The sequence below is a fragment of the Cavia porcellus genome, unplaced genomic scaffold (assembly GCF_034190915.1).
Source record: "Cavia porcellus strain 051 isolate PalLab524CR breed Dunkin Hartley unplaced genomic scaffold, mCavPor4.1 scaffold_2, whole genome shotgun sequence".
NCBI lineage: Eukaryota > Metazoa > Chordata > Mammalia > Rodentia > Caviidae > Cavia > Cavia porcellus.
Window position 1 is genome coordinate 107,180,191 of NW_026947485.1, and position 15,318 is coordinate 107,195,508.

Below are 15,318 nucleotides of genomic sequence, written 5' to 3' on the forward strand. Positions count from 1 at the left end.
AAAGTTCAGAACAGAAATCATAGCCATGGTATCGTTGGTGAGCTGTTCGTTCTCAATCCCAGGCCAACTCCAGGCAAATAAAAGACTCATTGAAAAGTATTTTCTACTTAGTAACAGGTTGAATATTGATTGAATCTTTTAGTGCATTTTTATTAATTCCTTAGCTATAAAATATTTTGTCTCAAATCTCATTTCTTCTAGGATATGAAAAGAAGTCACTACTGTCAAAGCTAATCTTTGGGGAACTAAAATTGTAATGGAGCTCTTCTGTACTTACTTTCAGCAGCTCTCTAGTGGTTTACCTCTGGGACTAGCAGTTCTTTGACAATGGTTATCCTGAGTTTATTGAGCTATTTTTTCTTCCCTAGACAACACTACAAACTGATGAAGTTAAAAATGTGCCTTGTGGGACAAGGTAAGGTTTCTTTTTGCTGACCAGTCTTCTCTATAATTCAGATGGAGTTTCTGTTCCTAAATCTGTGATCACTTAGACATTTTCAGATAGACATAACAGTAAGAGAGGAATTTCTGTTGTAAGTGTCTGAGCAAAAAGCAAGCAAGACCTTTCTCCAAATAGGAGCTTTCTGTCTTACAAAACAGTAAAGCATTATTAAAATAGAAGTAAGTGGAGTTTTAGAGCCAGCAGACCTAACTTTCTATATTGGCATTTGATACCTGCTTTAATGACTATTTTTTTTAATTCACTTTTATTTTTTGGAGCTGTTTTAAGTGTATAGTAAAATTGAACACAAAATACAGTGAGTTTTTCTGTACCCCTCTTATACACTACAAACGCCTTACCTTTTCTGTGCTTGGTGCCAACATTTGTAAAAATCAGGTACAGTAATAGTTCTTACTTTGCAGAGTTAATGTAAAGATCAATATTAGTGAACAGATGTTCCTCATTTAATGACTTAGCCATTTAGTGACTGGACTTAGGACCAAGTTGTGCTGTTTAAATTCAAGACAGACCACTCAGATTTTCCTTTTTTGGGCAGTGGAGTACAGATCTGTATATCTTGTTTACAGAGCTTCAGTGTCTTTTTGTACAGTACAATTTGTTCCTACAGTACTGTAATTTTTGCTGATTATACTGTACAGTACTAAAGTTTTATGTTCTGTTGCACATTATAGTATTGTATGCAAGTGTTGTGCAAATAAAACCAAAGTTATCAAGTTGGAGTTTCCTTTGACCACTTCTTTCTTTTGAATATATTAATACAATGTACAATTCTTCATTTAGTAACCAATTCATTTAATAACCTAGTTACAGGACCAGAAGTCAGTCATTAAATAAGGAATGTCTACATATAAAGTACCTAACCCAATGCTTGTCCAAAACTGTAAGAAATCACTAGTTAACAGATTACATTTTGTCATCTTAGAAATAGTTGTTCAAGTTACAAAATTAAAGCATACAAAGTGGACATTCAAACAGTGAGACTGCAGACAGTTGTGTTCAGTGATCCAACAAAAACTTAGTAATACGGTTTTCTATCTTAACACACTTAAGGATTCACTTTGAGAATTGCTACCCTTAAGAGGTTTAGGGATAAAAAAGCAAGCAAGGTCCAAGTTGTTTCTATAGTACCCTTACTACATTGAATTATATTGAATGAAAAATGTAAAGTTCATAATTTTTAAAAATTATCTATTTTAAATGATCCAAAATATTACTAGTCTAGATTTTTATGGGTTCAGTCCATTGTTGGCCAGAAATAGTGACAGAAGCACCTGGTGGAAGAGCTGCCCATGCCATAGTGGTTAGGAAGCAGAAAGGGGGGAGGGGCCAGAGGCAAGCACACATCTTTCCAAATCGTACCCGCTGTGGTCTTGCTTCTTCCAACCAGGCCCAACCTCTTGAGTAAGAGCCTTGGAGGACATCTTAGATCTAAGCTGTAAAAGTTACTTTTTGAAAAAGAACCAAACTCTTTATGTTTTAAGTTTTGTGTATTTATCACATTCTCCCTATTATTGATTCTGTAGGAGTTAGTTTGAGCAACTCCACTTGAATGCAGAACAGTTGTTTTAGCATTAGTTGAATCTTGTTTCCATGTACTGATATGTACAAAGCTGGCTATGTATTTCCTTCTCCCTTCAACTGACTATAAACAATGCAAATAAAGCTGGCCAAGAGGCCAACCTAACAGTTTCTTGTTTCCTCACATCACATCTTGTTCTCTGTAAAACATTGAGTGCAATGGGATGGCAGAGCCAACTAGCTGCAGGAATGTCAACCAGGTATGAGCCTTATAAAAAGAGGCTATCACTCCCCAGGACATGAAAGTTTACATATTAGAAATGTTAACAACAGCCTCCCAAAACCATTCACATGGTATCCTAATGAGTTATGCAGACTGGTCCTTCTGTATATTGTCCCTGTATATTGCAAAGATGCTTTTCTCCCCACCTGGCCAGCCAGCTCAAGTTATTCACATAGTTCCTGCCATCCTTGCTGTCACTCAGCCTTGAACCACTCTCTTCTTTATGAGATAATAAATTCTAGGAGAGGTCTTGGATAAAGGCCTCTGTCCATATAGCCTCACTTGGATCAGACTTGGCTGGCTCCCCGTAACTATGTTGTAGCGTTTTTATTCTTCCTATGGGTTGCATTTGAGGTGGTAGATTATAATTAACTTGCCAGAATTCCAATTAAATTTTATTGGGATTACAAATATAACTTTCTGGATTATGAGGAGGACTAAAAAGAGTGCAATATTTGGATTACAGTAGATTCCTTTTAGTGACTCACACTTTTCCCATTTGTTTATTTTTAGTGGTGGGGTCATGATCTATATTGACCGAATAGAAGTGGTTAATATGTTGGCTCCTTATGCAGGTATGTTATCCTCTGTTGTTTTTGTAGTTGGATAACCAGGATATCTATAACTGAGAGATTCCTTAAGGAATAGGAAGATACTTTTTTAAAGTTTTATAACCACATTGATTACTGATAAATATAAGGGTAATCATTGGAACTTTTTTATTTCTAAAGAGGTAGAAATGGTGGACAAGTTCAGGACAGAAAGGGCTTTCTGCAGCTAGTCTTTTCTAGGCTTAGTGTTTCTAAGAGCACGATAGTCTTTGTTTTTACAATGAAAAAATAATATTTTACCCATCAGAATGAGAGATAATTTCCTTTCATGCTAAAAATCTGTAACTGATAAATTCCTTGGCCCTCACTCATCTGTCACCATAAGAAATCTTTCCTAGTTGAGATTTGCTATAACTTGAGGAATAAAGTCCTCAGTGTATGGAAAGCATTTTCTTAGCAAAAAGTGAAAACCCACAGAGGTACAGGGTTAATGTTTAATTCAAAAACTGAAATTAGAACTTAAAGAACATAAGCCATTTTATCTTTTCCTGATAGTATGTAGGGGACACTTTGGCAAGAACACCTGAAAAGGTAAAGTTACAGCTTTTACATTCAAGGAGTTTTTATTTTACTTTAGATGATGGAATACAGACTAACACAAGTTACATTACAGTGTAAAGTCATGCCAAACTTCACATTACTAGTACAGAGCACAGGTGGTGAACAGATTTCAGAGCAGAGAGCAGCATATGTGTTACTGTCAAGTGAACCTTTTTTTTTTTTTTTTTTTTTTTTTTTTTTTTTTTTTTTTTTTAAGTTTTAAGTATTTTCCACATCTTTTTTCCACCTACAGTTGGCCCTATGGGTTCCACATCCACAGATTCAACCACAGATCAAAAATAGGAAAAAAATTACATTTTCCACTAAATGTACACTTTTTCCCTTGTCCATTATTCCCTAAGCAATATAGTATAACAACTATTTACCTAGAATTTATATCATGCTAGGTATAGTAAGCCATCTGAGTTGATTTAAAGTATATGAGAGAATGTATATAGTTTATATGCCATTTTATATAAGAGACTTAAGCTTTTGGTATCCCTGTGAGTTGTTGAAACCAATCTCCCATGGATAGAAGGGGACAAACTTTTCACAAATCATGGGAATGGGTTATGTTTGAAAATGGAACAATAAAATAGTTTTTTTAATCAGAGATAAAAGGAAATTGTTAGATCACCAATCCTTTGAAAGTGATCAAACCAATGATTTAGTTAGCAGTTATTTATTGATGACTTACCCATCAAATGTGATCTGGAATCTAGTTGCATCTATCCAGTGTTCAAATAGCAAGGCCAGTGGAGCATATTCTAGGGTCTGAAGACAAAACACAGAAAATTGCATGTTTTAGTAGTTAGGTCATGCCCTGAAGTGATCTAGTATGTACCTTTGCAGACATTTCTGAAATTTTATAGTTTTATGTTTCCAAATATGAACAATCAGGAGATGTTTTTGTTGAGGATAAATGGTAATGTTTATAAATTGCCTGATATAAAGTGTAGTTCAGTATATGTTAGCCCCTTTCCCTTTTAGCCTGATGTCTTTTATACAGCTTTTAAAAGCTACCTTTTTTTTTTTTTTTTTTTTAAAGAAATGGACTTTACCAGCTACTTCCTTCTCTGATTCTCACTGTTTCTCAATTAATTCACTACCTCTTTACTTCTTGGCTAAAGTTTTGCTTTGCAGTAATTGCCTTAACATTACCACTGCCTGTGCTCTCTATACTTCTCAGTTCATCTTCACAATGCTGTCAGAGAATAGATCTATGTCATGCCCTTACTTGAAAACTTTTATTAACTGCAAAATAATACACACTTTCCTTAATATGGAATTTGAAGTTTGCACATAGTGTTGTGAATACAAGAATGTCTGGAAAATAGAGCCCAGAGAACACATCAAGGTTTGTGAGTTTTATACTTTCATTGTTCTTTTTACACTTTTACTTGTGTGTAATGTACCACTCCTAACTCTTACCTTAAGTGAATTCAGAGATACTTGGGTCATTGTTGGATAAAACAAACATGAGTTGTACCTCTCTTCCAGTGTTTGATATTGTAAGGAACTATACTGCAGATTATGACAAGACCTTAATCTTCAATAAAATCCACCATGAGCTGAACCAGTTTTGCAGTGCTCACACACTTCAAGAAGTTTACATTGAATTGTTTGGTAAGTCTCTTGTTTTGTTTCAGATATGTCATTTGCAATTAGAAATCTTATTCAGCTCATTTACTATTGCTATAATAATACTAAACTTTTATTAGTTTATTCTGAATTTATAACATAGTAATTGTCTTAAAATACTTTTTATCTTATTATAATTTCTTATAACTTTGTAGAGGTTAGAAAAACTTTATTCTGATATTGCTGTGATAACTTATTGGTAAGTAGCCTTAATGCTATTTTAATAGATAATTTGAGGATATTGAGAAGTCCATGTTTGGGGCTCCCCAGGATCTAGCCCCATGTCCAAGATTTGATAAGAAGACTGACAAGATTTATCATATAGTTGTGTACATAGCTAGGATTTATTACAATCAAAGGATATGAAACAAAACCGGGAAAAGGGATATATAGAGTAAGTCAGCAGGAAACCAGATACAGACTTCCAAGAGTCTTCTCACAGTGAAGTCACACAGTGTGTAGTTAATTTGCCCAGTAACAACTTGTGATGGCACAAATGAAGTATTGTCTACCAAAGAAGGTCATTGGAAACTCAGTGCCCAGGGCTTTTACTGAGGGCTGGCCATGTGTGCACCCTCTACTTAACACGTACCAAGCTTCCAGGCTCATAGAAGGAAGCATGTGTTCAGCATAACCACATTGTTTTTGTATGAACAATTCAGCCACAGTGAGCCACTAGTATCAGTTCTGGAGATGGTGGAAAGACTCTTCAAATCCAAGTTCCCAGGTACCAAACAATAGCCAGTTCACAAATTTTCCTAAGGGTCACAGTCTGAAACTTGCTATGTTAACTTCTGTCTTAGTTACTTTATGCTCATCGCTGAGACAGAATACCTGATGCCCAAGTTGGGAAAAGAAAGGTTTTATTTCTTACAGTTTTTGGAGGTTTCAGTCCACACTCAGTTGGCTCTCAGGCAGGCAGGCATGGCTGGGCTGCCCTTCATGGCGGCTGCAAACAGGAACCTGCAAAGAGCAAGACACACCTTCTTCCTGCCATTACATCACATCCTGGCTCCACCCCTATGTGGGTGGAGCATTGACACCATCAATCCAAGCACTAGACAATGAACCAGTCACAAATACACAATGCAAACTCATGAGACCTGGAGGCCTTAGACATAAACCATGACAACCTCCTTCACAAGTTTCATTCGTAATAAAGTTCTAACCATGGAGTGGATTGTTGGCATTGGTCCTCACTTTCCCTCTGGAATTTTTAGTGAATTAAAGGAGGCATAGGAATGGCTAATCACTTCATAGTCCACCAGTTGACTCCTCTTTGATAATTGGTTGCCAAGCACTGCAGTGGCATATGAAGAAACAAATTTTTCTAGATTTGTCACGTCACTGGTTGTTTTCATGATGAAGTACCATTGAAGTCACAAGATCGAATGAAGTGACACCTCTTCACTATTCATTTTGTGTATGCGCCAAAGACTTTCCTATGAATTTTTTCTTTCTTTGTAAATCCAAAATAATAGTAAGGCAGAAGTTGACAGGAATGAAGTTTAGTTATTTTGGAATTTGAGTAGAGATTGACTGAAAATTAGTTTTGTTTTTTTATGAGACTCAGGATATATATTATGAACCCCAAATTAAGATACTGGAAATATAGATTCTTTGTTTATTGAATAAATTGATTTTATACAATAAATTAAGTTTATCCAGAGTTAAGTTAAATGAGTTTATTAGATAAACTTTTGGGGGGTAACCTTAATAAAGCACCTGTCATCTTCTTATTAGATAATTTCTCATACTTTTCTTCCACACAAAAGAAAAACTGCTTCATATGTCTTATATATGAGAGACTATCCTTGTAAGAAATAATTCTGTGAAAACTTTAGATTGTATACTGACTGGTTTTGTTTTGATATTAATATGAAGTAAAAAATAGAATTGAGTATCATAAGATGTGTTGTTCCTGGCTTCAAAAACAGATCAGATAGATGAAAACCTGAAACAAGCACTGCAGAAAGATTTAAACATCATGGCCCCAGGTCTCACTATACAGGTAAGCTCTTTTCCTAGGAAAGTTCTCTGAGAGCTTTGAATTTAATCCTCGTTTTTATCTGATTTTTTATTCAGTAATTATTTAAGTGAAGTACTGTGGTGATGTATAGAATACTTTTCTCAATTTGACTTTAATTCTCTGCCAAAATGAAAAATATACTTTCATAGCTTACCATGGGTAGCATTTTCTTATATATTCTTAAAAGGATATTCAGCAGTAATTTAAGTGAAGTATTATGGTAGTTTATAGAATACTTTCCTCAATTTGACTTTTTAAGTCTCTGCCAAAATGAAAAAAATACTCTTGTAGCTTACCAGGGATAACATTCTTGTGAACTCTTAGAGGGAATTGATTCACTAAGGCTTTTACAGAGAAACAAAATTTATATTTCTTCCCTACATTCTTAATAACACAGTTGTGGTTATTAATCAGTATGAGTAGGCCATGTTGTCAGTAAGCTTATGAAAAAGTTCAAATAGTAATTCTAGTCAAAATACGTATCAAGAGTAAGGTGAATTCATTGGAAAGTTATTTTTTTTTATTTTTTATTTTTTTTTTTTTGGTCTTTTTCCTTTTTATCGGTACCAGGGATCAAACTCACGACTGCCTGCTTGCAAGGCAGGCGCTTATGCTGCTGAGCTAAATCCCCAGCCCCTTGGAAAGTTATTTTTGTGAGAGGACAGACATCTCAAGAGTGTACATAGGACCATGGTTGAGTTGAGATATTAGGTAGCTGTGAAAAAATTAATTGGATTTATATGGAGGAAAGAAGTAAGAAAGGTATTTTAAGTGAACGAGATAACCTGAGTGAAGCAAAATAACAAATGAATTAGTGGCAATAAGGGCAGTAGAATTGGGAGCTAGAGTGATATGAGATACCTCCTGCTTTTCTGGGTCATCGTGTTTTCAGCTTGTGAGGTGAAATCACCTGGTGGATTTTAAAAGCAATTTTAGTGGGTCACTTGTTCCTAGAGTAAAATAGGAAAAGAAACACATGTACAAAGTATACTGCATACCTTTTGTTTTACATAAGTGTGAGAGTGGGCATTTATACTAAGCTCACTGCAAAATGCATTTGTGACTGTGTCCATGGTCAAAAACATTTGAAATTACTGTTTTAGATCTGGCTTACACTAAAAGTAATAGCATGGCTTCTCCAGCATCCTTTTTCAGAGCCCTAAGAGATCAGTTGGTAATTGTAAGCATAACTGCAGCTAAAAATAAGGTTTTGTCAGGTATCTCAAGTTACTTAATTCTTTTTGCTTAAGGGCACTTGATGCTAAGAGTGTGCATTCAGAGTAAGTGATGATGTGTGTACTCTCATAAATGAGACTGGACAGATGGACTGGGTATTCCCTGTGGCCTGTTCCTGCTAGTTATCTTAGATGCCTGAGGGTAAACCACCAAAGCTAAGGGATGACCTGGAATTTCCAAAAGTCTGGTTGTCCAGTCTTTTGTGGCTGGAGTAGCCTTATAATTTTAGAATAGCGTAATGGGAATGTTAAAGATTCTTAGATTTTGCCCATGTTGTTTCTTGGAGCTACAGGTTATTCTTTTTAACAACTGACCAGAATTCTTTGACCTTACATTATTACTTAACCATTTATCTGTTCCCATTTTTTGATATGAAGAAACTACTATAGTAAATATTCTTTGTATGTTCTTGTTCAAATTATCTTTCAAAGTGACTGTACAAGTCCATGTTCTTCTCAGCAGTGTATGAAAATACTTGTTTCTATAGGACTTCGCCAGGATTAGGAACAATCAGACTTGCTAGGTTTTGCCCTATAAATAAGTGTATGGTTGAATATGTGTTTGACTTACAGTTAATGAGGTTGAGCATTTTGATATTTTTATTGGCCATTTATATTGTTATGCTAATGGCCTTCTCATACCCTTTCCTGTTTTTCTGTTGGATTTTTAAAAACTGATTTGTAGTAGTTCTGCTTATATTCTGGTATTTTTACACACATTCATATATGTTGTAGGAAAAAGTTGGGTGTTAAAATGACAAAGAACAAAATTAAATATACCAGTAATTTTATTGTGTAAGATAACATTGTTGTGTATTTGCAGACTCTTGTTAAAAATGTAGAAACAGGCTGGGGATTTAGCTCAGTGGGCATAAGCACCTGCATGGCAAGTGTGAGGTCGTGAGTTTGATCCCTGGTAACAAAAAACAAAAATAGGAACAGATATATGTGTGTACCTACTAAATAAAGTAAAGTAGAATTTCACCATACCTGCATTTTTTCACTGTAGTATAAGCACATAAATCTTTGCAAGTCAAAGATTTCCTAACATCATCAGTTTTAATGCTTATGTTTAGTGAATTTATATGGTTTCTGATTTTTGTTTACTATCACATACATTTTGCAGTGACCAGGCTTATCTATACATCTTTTCCCTCTAATAAAAAAAATTTTTTTTTTTTGTCTTTTTGAGATGGGATCTTGCTACGCAGTTCAGGCTGGCTTTGGGCTCATGTTGTAGCCCAAGCTGGTCTCAAACTTGCAACAATCCTCCTGCCTCAACCTCCCAAGTGCTGGGGTGTTAGGAGTGCGCCATCACATCTGGCTCCTACGAAAAATTCTTAACAGTGAAATTGATGAGTCAAGATGTATTCCCTGTTTGGGGTTTTTTTAGATACATACTGGTAAATTACCTTTCAAAAAATTTTCCCAGCTTATACTCTCTCATTAGCAATGTTGGTGAGCCATAGCTCCTATACAGTTGCTCGTGTGATTGTCCCCAGTTAGCAGAAGTAAGCTCTTTCTTAATCCTTTTGTTGAAGAATAATATGGTATTCTAAATAATTATTGCCTGCATTGCTAGCCTCCTATCTTTTTTTCCTACTTTCACTTTTATCCTTGCCCACTTAATTTTCTCTATACAGCCAGCATCAAGAAGAAACTTTTGAACTTTTTTTTTTATTGAAAATAGTTACAAAAACTTTATCAGTCCTGTACATGTTTGCAGTACATGCAGTTTGGAGTCATATTGGGAAGTGGATACATACACATACTACAGCTTTTCTTTTTTTTAAATCCCTTTCTCCTTTCTACTTCTCCTTCCTCTGATTCCCTTATCCTGATTTTCATTCCTACTGATATTATTAGACTTAGCTCATGTTATGTCATATGATATTTACACTCACTGAGGTTATTAGGTACTTGTACGTGACATCTTTCCGTACATTCTATTTAAATTACCTCTTCCCCTCCTCCTCACCTCTCATCCTTGTTCCCTTGGACCACTTCCCTATTGCAAGAGGTCCGTCCCCTTGTACCTTTCTATCCTTTATTATTCTCTTTGTACTTTACCTGATTCAAGTGAGAGATACCATACAGTATTTAAGTTTGTGTGTCCATTTCATTTCACTCAACATTATATTTTCCATTCATTTCCTACAGGTGCATTGATTTTCCTATAGGTGTCTCAAATTTGTCATTCTTTTTAACTGAGTAGTATTCCATTCTGTATAGATAACACATTTTCTTTATTCATTCATCTGTTGGATATGTAGGCTGTTTCCAGGATTCAGCTATTTTGAATTGTGCTCCTACAAACATTGGTATGCATGTATTGCTATAATGCAGTGTCCTAAAAGGGGAATATCTGGGTAGTGTGAAATTTCTAATTTCAGTTCTTTGAGAAATCTCCCTACTGATTTCCACAGTGGTTTTACTAGTTTATATTCCCATCAGCAATAAAGAAGGGTTCCTTTTTTTTTTTTTTTTTTTTAACACCGTCACAGCAGCATTTGTTATTGTTTGATTTCTTAATGATTGTCATTCTTTCTGAAGTAAGAAGGAATATTAGTACTGTTTTAATTTGCATTTCTCTGATGACTAGAGATGTTGAACAGTTTTTCATATATTTGTTGACTGTTTGAATTTCTTTCTCTGTGAAATGTCTGTTATGTCTCTTGCCCATTTTTTGACTGGGTTTTTTATTTTAGGGTGGTTTTTTTTTTTTTTTGGAGTTTTTCATATATTCTAGATATTAGTCTTCTGTCTGAGGAGTAGCTGACAAAAATTTTTCCCTATTCTGTAGGTTGTTGCTTTACTGTAGTAATAATTCTGTTCGTTTGTTTGGGTTATTTTGTTTGGTTGGTTTTGGGTGGGGGTGGAGAGTGTTACTAGGGATCAAGCTTCATGACCTTGCACTTGTGCCACTGAGCTAAATCCCCAACTAGCAATTCTTATGCTATACAAAAGTTTTTAAATCTGATATAATCCAATTTGTTGATTCTTGGTGTTATTTCTTGGGCAGTTGAGGTTCTGTTTGGGAAATCCTTTCCTACACCTGTATTTTTCATCTGTTTTACTTATTTTATCTTCCAGTAGATTTAATATTTCTATTTTAATGTTTAGATCTTTGTTTCATTTAATTTCAGTTTAGTATATGGTGAGAGGAGAGGGTCCGGTTTCAATCCTCTGCAAACAGGTAGTTTTCCTAGCACTATTTGTCATATAGGCTATCTTTCCTGCAACTATGTTGTGACCCTCTTGTCAAAGATAAAGTAGCTGAATTATCTGGAGATGTGTCTATCCTTTTTTCTGGTTCCATTGATCCATGTGTCTATTTTTGTTCACCACCGTGCCATTTTTATCACTGTTGATTTGTAGAATAGTTTAAACTTAGGTACTGCAAGGCCTTTTGCTTTGCCCTTGTTGCCCTAAGTTGCTTTTGCTATTCTAGGTCTCTTCTAATTCCATATGAATTTTAGGATTATGTATTTTCTCTAGTTTATAAAATACACTGGTAGTATTTTGATTGGGATTGCATTGAATCTGAATAGGAGTTCTGGGAGTATGGCCATTTTTGCAATATTGGTTCATCTTATCCAAGAACAGGGAACCTCTTTCTGTTTTCTGATGTCTTTGTCAGCCTCCCGTCTCAGAGTACAGTACTGTAGTTTTCTTTGTAGAGCTGTCTCACATCCAGGCCAATTCCTGGCTATTTCATTTTTCTTGAGGCTACTATGAATGATATTATTTTCATAATTTCCTTGTCACTGAGCTTATTGGTGTACAGAAAAGCTAATGACTTTTGTATGTTGATCTTGTGTCCTGTTGTGTTGCTGAAGTTGGTTATTCTAAGAGTTCTTGGCACACTTCTTTGGGTCTTTTATGTAGAGTATCTCATCATCTACAAATAATTGTAATGTATTCTTTTTTTCCTTTTTTATTGGTACGTTTTTAGATATGCATAATAACATTCATTATAGTATATTTGTGTATGATATAACTGTAGTGCATTCTTAACATGGTCTAGTGCATTCTAGACAAGGTCTCTGTTTGGTTGGTTTAGTTTTGCTCAATACTTTCTGTTAGTTGGAATGCAGCTTTTATCCAGTCTGGTTTTTTTTGGTTTTTTTTTTTGGTTTTTTTTTTCAGTTTTACTCTTTTTAGCAGATTACCATGTGGTTGTGATAATTCAACTTTTTATTCTGTTTTAAAATGTAGTAAAATGCATCATCTTTTAAAAAATAACAGCCTTTGATATTTCTGCCAGATAAGTTTTCATCGTTGATTTTCAAGCTATGTCAGGTATAAATTGGCAGTTAAGTAGTAAAATGAGAATATAGTTTGTGACTTGACTCGATCATATTCTTTTTGCTTCTTTCAGAATTTATGAATTCAAGCCGGGTGTGGTGGCGTACACCTATAATCCCAGCACTTGGGAGGCTGAGGCAGGAGGATCTCTGTGAGTTCAAGGCTAGCCTGAGCTACATAAGTGAGTTCAAGGCCAGCTTGCACTACATAGTGAGACCCTGTCTCAAAAAAAAAAAAAAAAAAGGAAAAAGGAAAAAAAATTCTCAGTTGGGGGAGAGATTCTTATCTTATGTTAAATTAGTACTTATGGTTGTAAAGAGTTTCAATACTATTCAATAAATAGTCTCTCTTTTAAAAAACAAAAACATTTCAGGGCTGAGATTTAGCTCAGCATATAGTGCCTGACTGACAAGTGTAAGGTGTACAATTCCCTTCCCGGTACCAAAAAACAAAAATTTAAAAAAGAAGACAAAACATTTCAGAGCTGAATGTGGTGGCTGATGATGCCAGCTACTCCGGAAACTGCAGAAGGAGAGTTACAAGTAGCAGCACCCTGAGTCAGGATTCAAAAAGCAGACGGAAGATGGCTCAGCGGTGTAGCTAAATGGTAGCACGTCCCGGCTTCACTCCCTAGTATTGCAAAGTCATAAAATCAAGGAATGTAATTTGTTTTTGATGAATTTATTATATATCTGCAACTTTGTTGAATTTACTATCACTAGTAACTTAGAGGGTTAATTTCCTTAGATTTTGAATCACATAATTATATGAAAACAAGTTTTGATTTCCCCCTCTCCATCCTAGTACTTTTTCAATCCCTGAATAATTCTATTTTAATTATTCACATAGTATTCATAATTTTGTGGAATTCTCTTTTTCATTTTCATTTATTTGCTTTTTGATATCTCTTTTTAAAAATTTTAATTCATGAGAGTAATTCTGCTTTTTTCACTATTGTATCCACGATGCTTAGAATAGCAGTTTGCATAAAGAGGTATCTGAAAATATTTCTTTTTATTAAGTGAGCATTTTCTATACGATTAAGCATTTTAATTTTTCCTTTGCCTACTTTCATACCTTTTTCCTTTTGAAAACTACTCTGACAAATTAGAATGGTGAAGTCATCCTTGACATTATTTCCCGTATTATTTAATGGCATAACTAATTATATGCCTATCACCCAGGAGTCAGTTTCAATAAGTATTTTCATTTTATCAGCACCCCTCCTTCCCACTCATTCTGCATGAGTGTGCTATTGAGTATTCAAAATTAGTCCTAATATATATTACTTTTCATAATACTAAAACATAGCCAATTGCTGGAGCTCAGCGGCATAAGCCCCTGCTTGGCGAGTGCAAGGTCATGAGTTCAATCCCTGGTACCACAAATAAATAAATAAATAAAACATAGCCAATCACTTTCTGAATGAAATGTAGTGTAACAATGGTTCTGGAAGTCATCTGCATATCTGGCAGTCACGTAGTGAAATCTCATTTCATAAACTCTGGCTCAGAATTTTTGCCTTCTGAGTGTCTCCACTGAGTTGTATTTATGGCCTGACATGCTTTGCCTATGATGAGGTCTTTGTGTAGGCCCCATCTTCATACTGTGTTCCACTGTAATCCTTACCAATAGTTGACTGTAGCCTCAAAAATTAGCTGCAGACTTTACTGTTACCTTTCATATGTTGCTTAAAAGTTTTTAATTCCTTATTTTAAGGTCCTTGTGCTTAAAGGATTTTCTAATATAATTATCCAGTTTTTATTGAGAAGTCTTCAGAGCAGCAAAGTATTTTTGTGTATGTGTCTGTAGTATAGGTGGGGATACAGGATGTTAAGTAAAATGGAGCTGTTGAGAGATCAAATCCGTGGGATAAGACAGCCTTCAAAAAATTGTACTTTCCAAGTAGAGAAATAATTATCAAAGTATACCTACTAAAGAAACAAAATATCTAGTGAAGAATGTCCACAGCAACAGGTGCGCTATTAGAAGTGAGAGTCCAGGAAGAAGAAATGCAAACTCTGAATTGCTATTTCATATCTTTCAGGCATTTGACTCTTATAGTTCTGAGTGAGCATGGTTTTAGGAAGTGATACATTAATTTACTTGCTAGGCAGTATATTAAATTGCATTTGGTGACCTAGTTTTTTGTTTTAAGGGAACTTGTATCTAAGAGAATTTATTTCTTCAAGAATACAGTAGCTCTTCTCCCATAGTCATTTTTTTTTAAGGCAACAAGTAGCTTATCTTTGATTCTTGGTGTGATAATAGATTTCCTAGTGTGATCCTGGCATGTTGGTAGGCAGCTGTATTTTACTTGTTTCGTTAGTATGATTTGGGGAATTCTTGTAGAAGATGTGTGAAGACTTATTTTTCAATATATTTAAGGCTTATCACTCTTTTTTATTTAGGCTGTACGTGTTACAAAACCTAAAATCCCAGAAGCCATAAGAAGAAATTTTGAGTTAATGTAAGTAACTTGCATGGGACTCTAATGTTTGTGTTTAGAGTTGTCTGCATATTAATGAAACATTTGTGAGATAATACACTCAAGTTGATGAAATATTTATATTTCTATTTTAGTGATACTGTGTTCATTGTTTACTCCCCCTGTACTCTTACTAGTTTTCTTTTTTTTTTTACAAGTTATACAGATTTACAGAAAAAAAAATAAACAGTAGGAAATCACT

At 34.8% G+C, this 15,318-nt stretch overlaps 1 protein-coding gene across 5 annotated transcripts in view; it reads left to right on the plus strand.

Annotated features, from left to right (window-relative positions):
• The window catches only part of Erlin1 (ER lipid raft associated 1), a 47,373-nt gene that overhangs the window by 6,405 nt on the left and 25,650 nt on the right, over positions 1-15,318 (plus strand). For all 5 annotated transcript variants that reach the window (XR_001199294.3, XM_063245050.1, XM_013143618.3 and 2 more), the window contains exons 4-8: positions 369-415; positions 2,778-2,839; positions 4,916-5,041; positions 6,994-7,067; positions 15,040-15,098. Coding sequence is in view for 4 of the 5 variants with exons in the window: in XM_063245050.1 (XP_063101120.1) it covers positions 369-415; positions 2,778-2,839; positions 4,916-5,041; positions 6,994-7,067; positions 15,040-15,098 (368 nt within the window). In the remaining variant the exon portion in view is untranslated. The remainder of the gene's footprint in view (positions 1-368; positions 416-2,777; positions 2,840-4,915; positions 5,042-6,993; positions 7,068-15,039; positions 15,099-15,318) is intronic.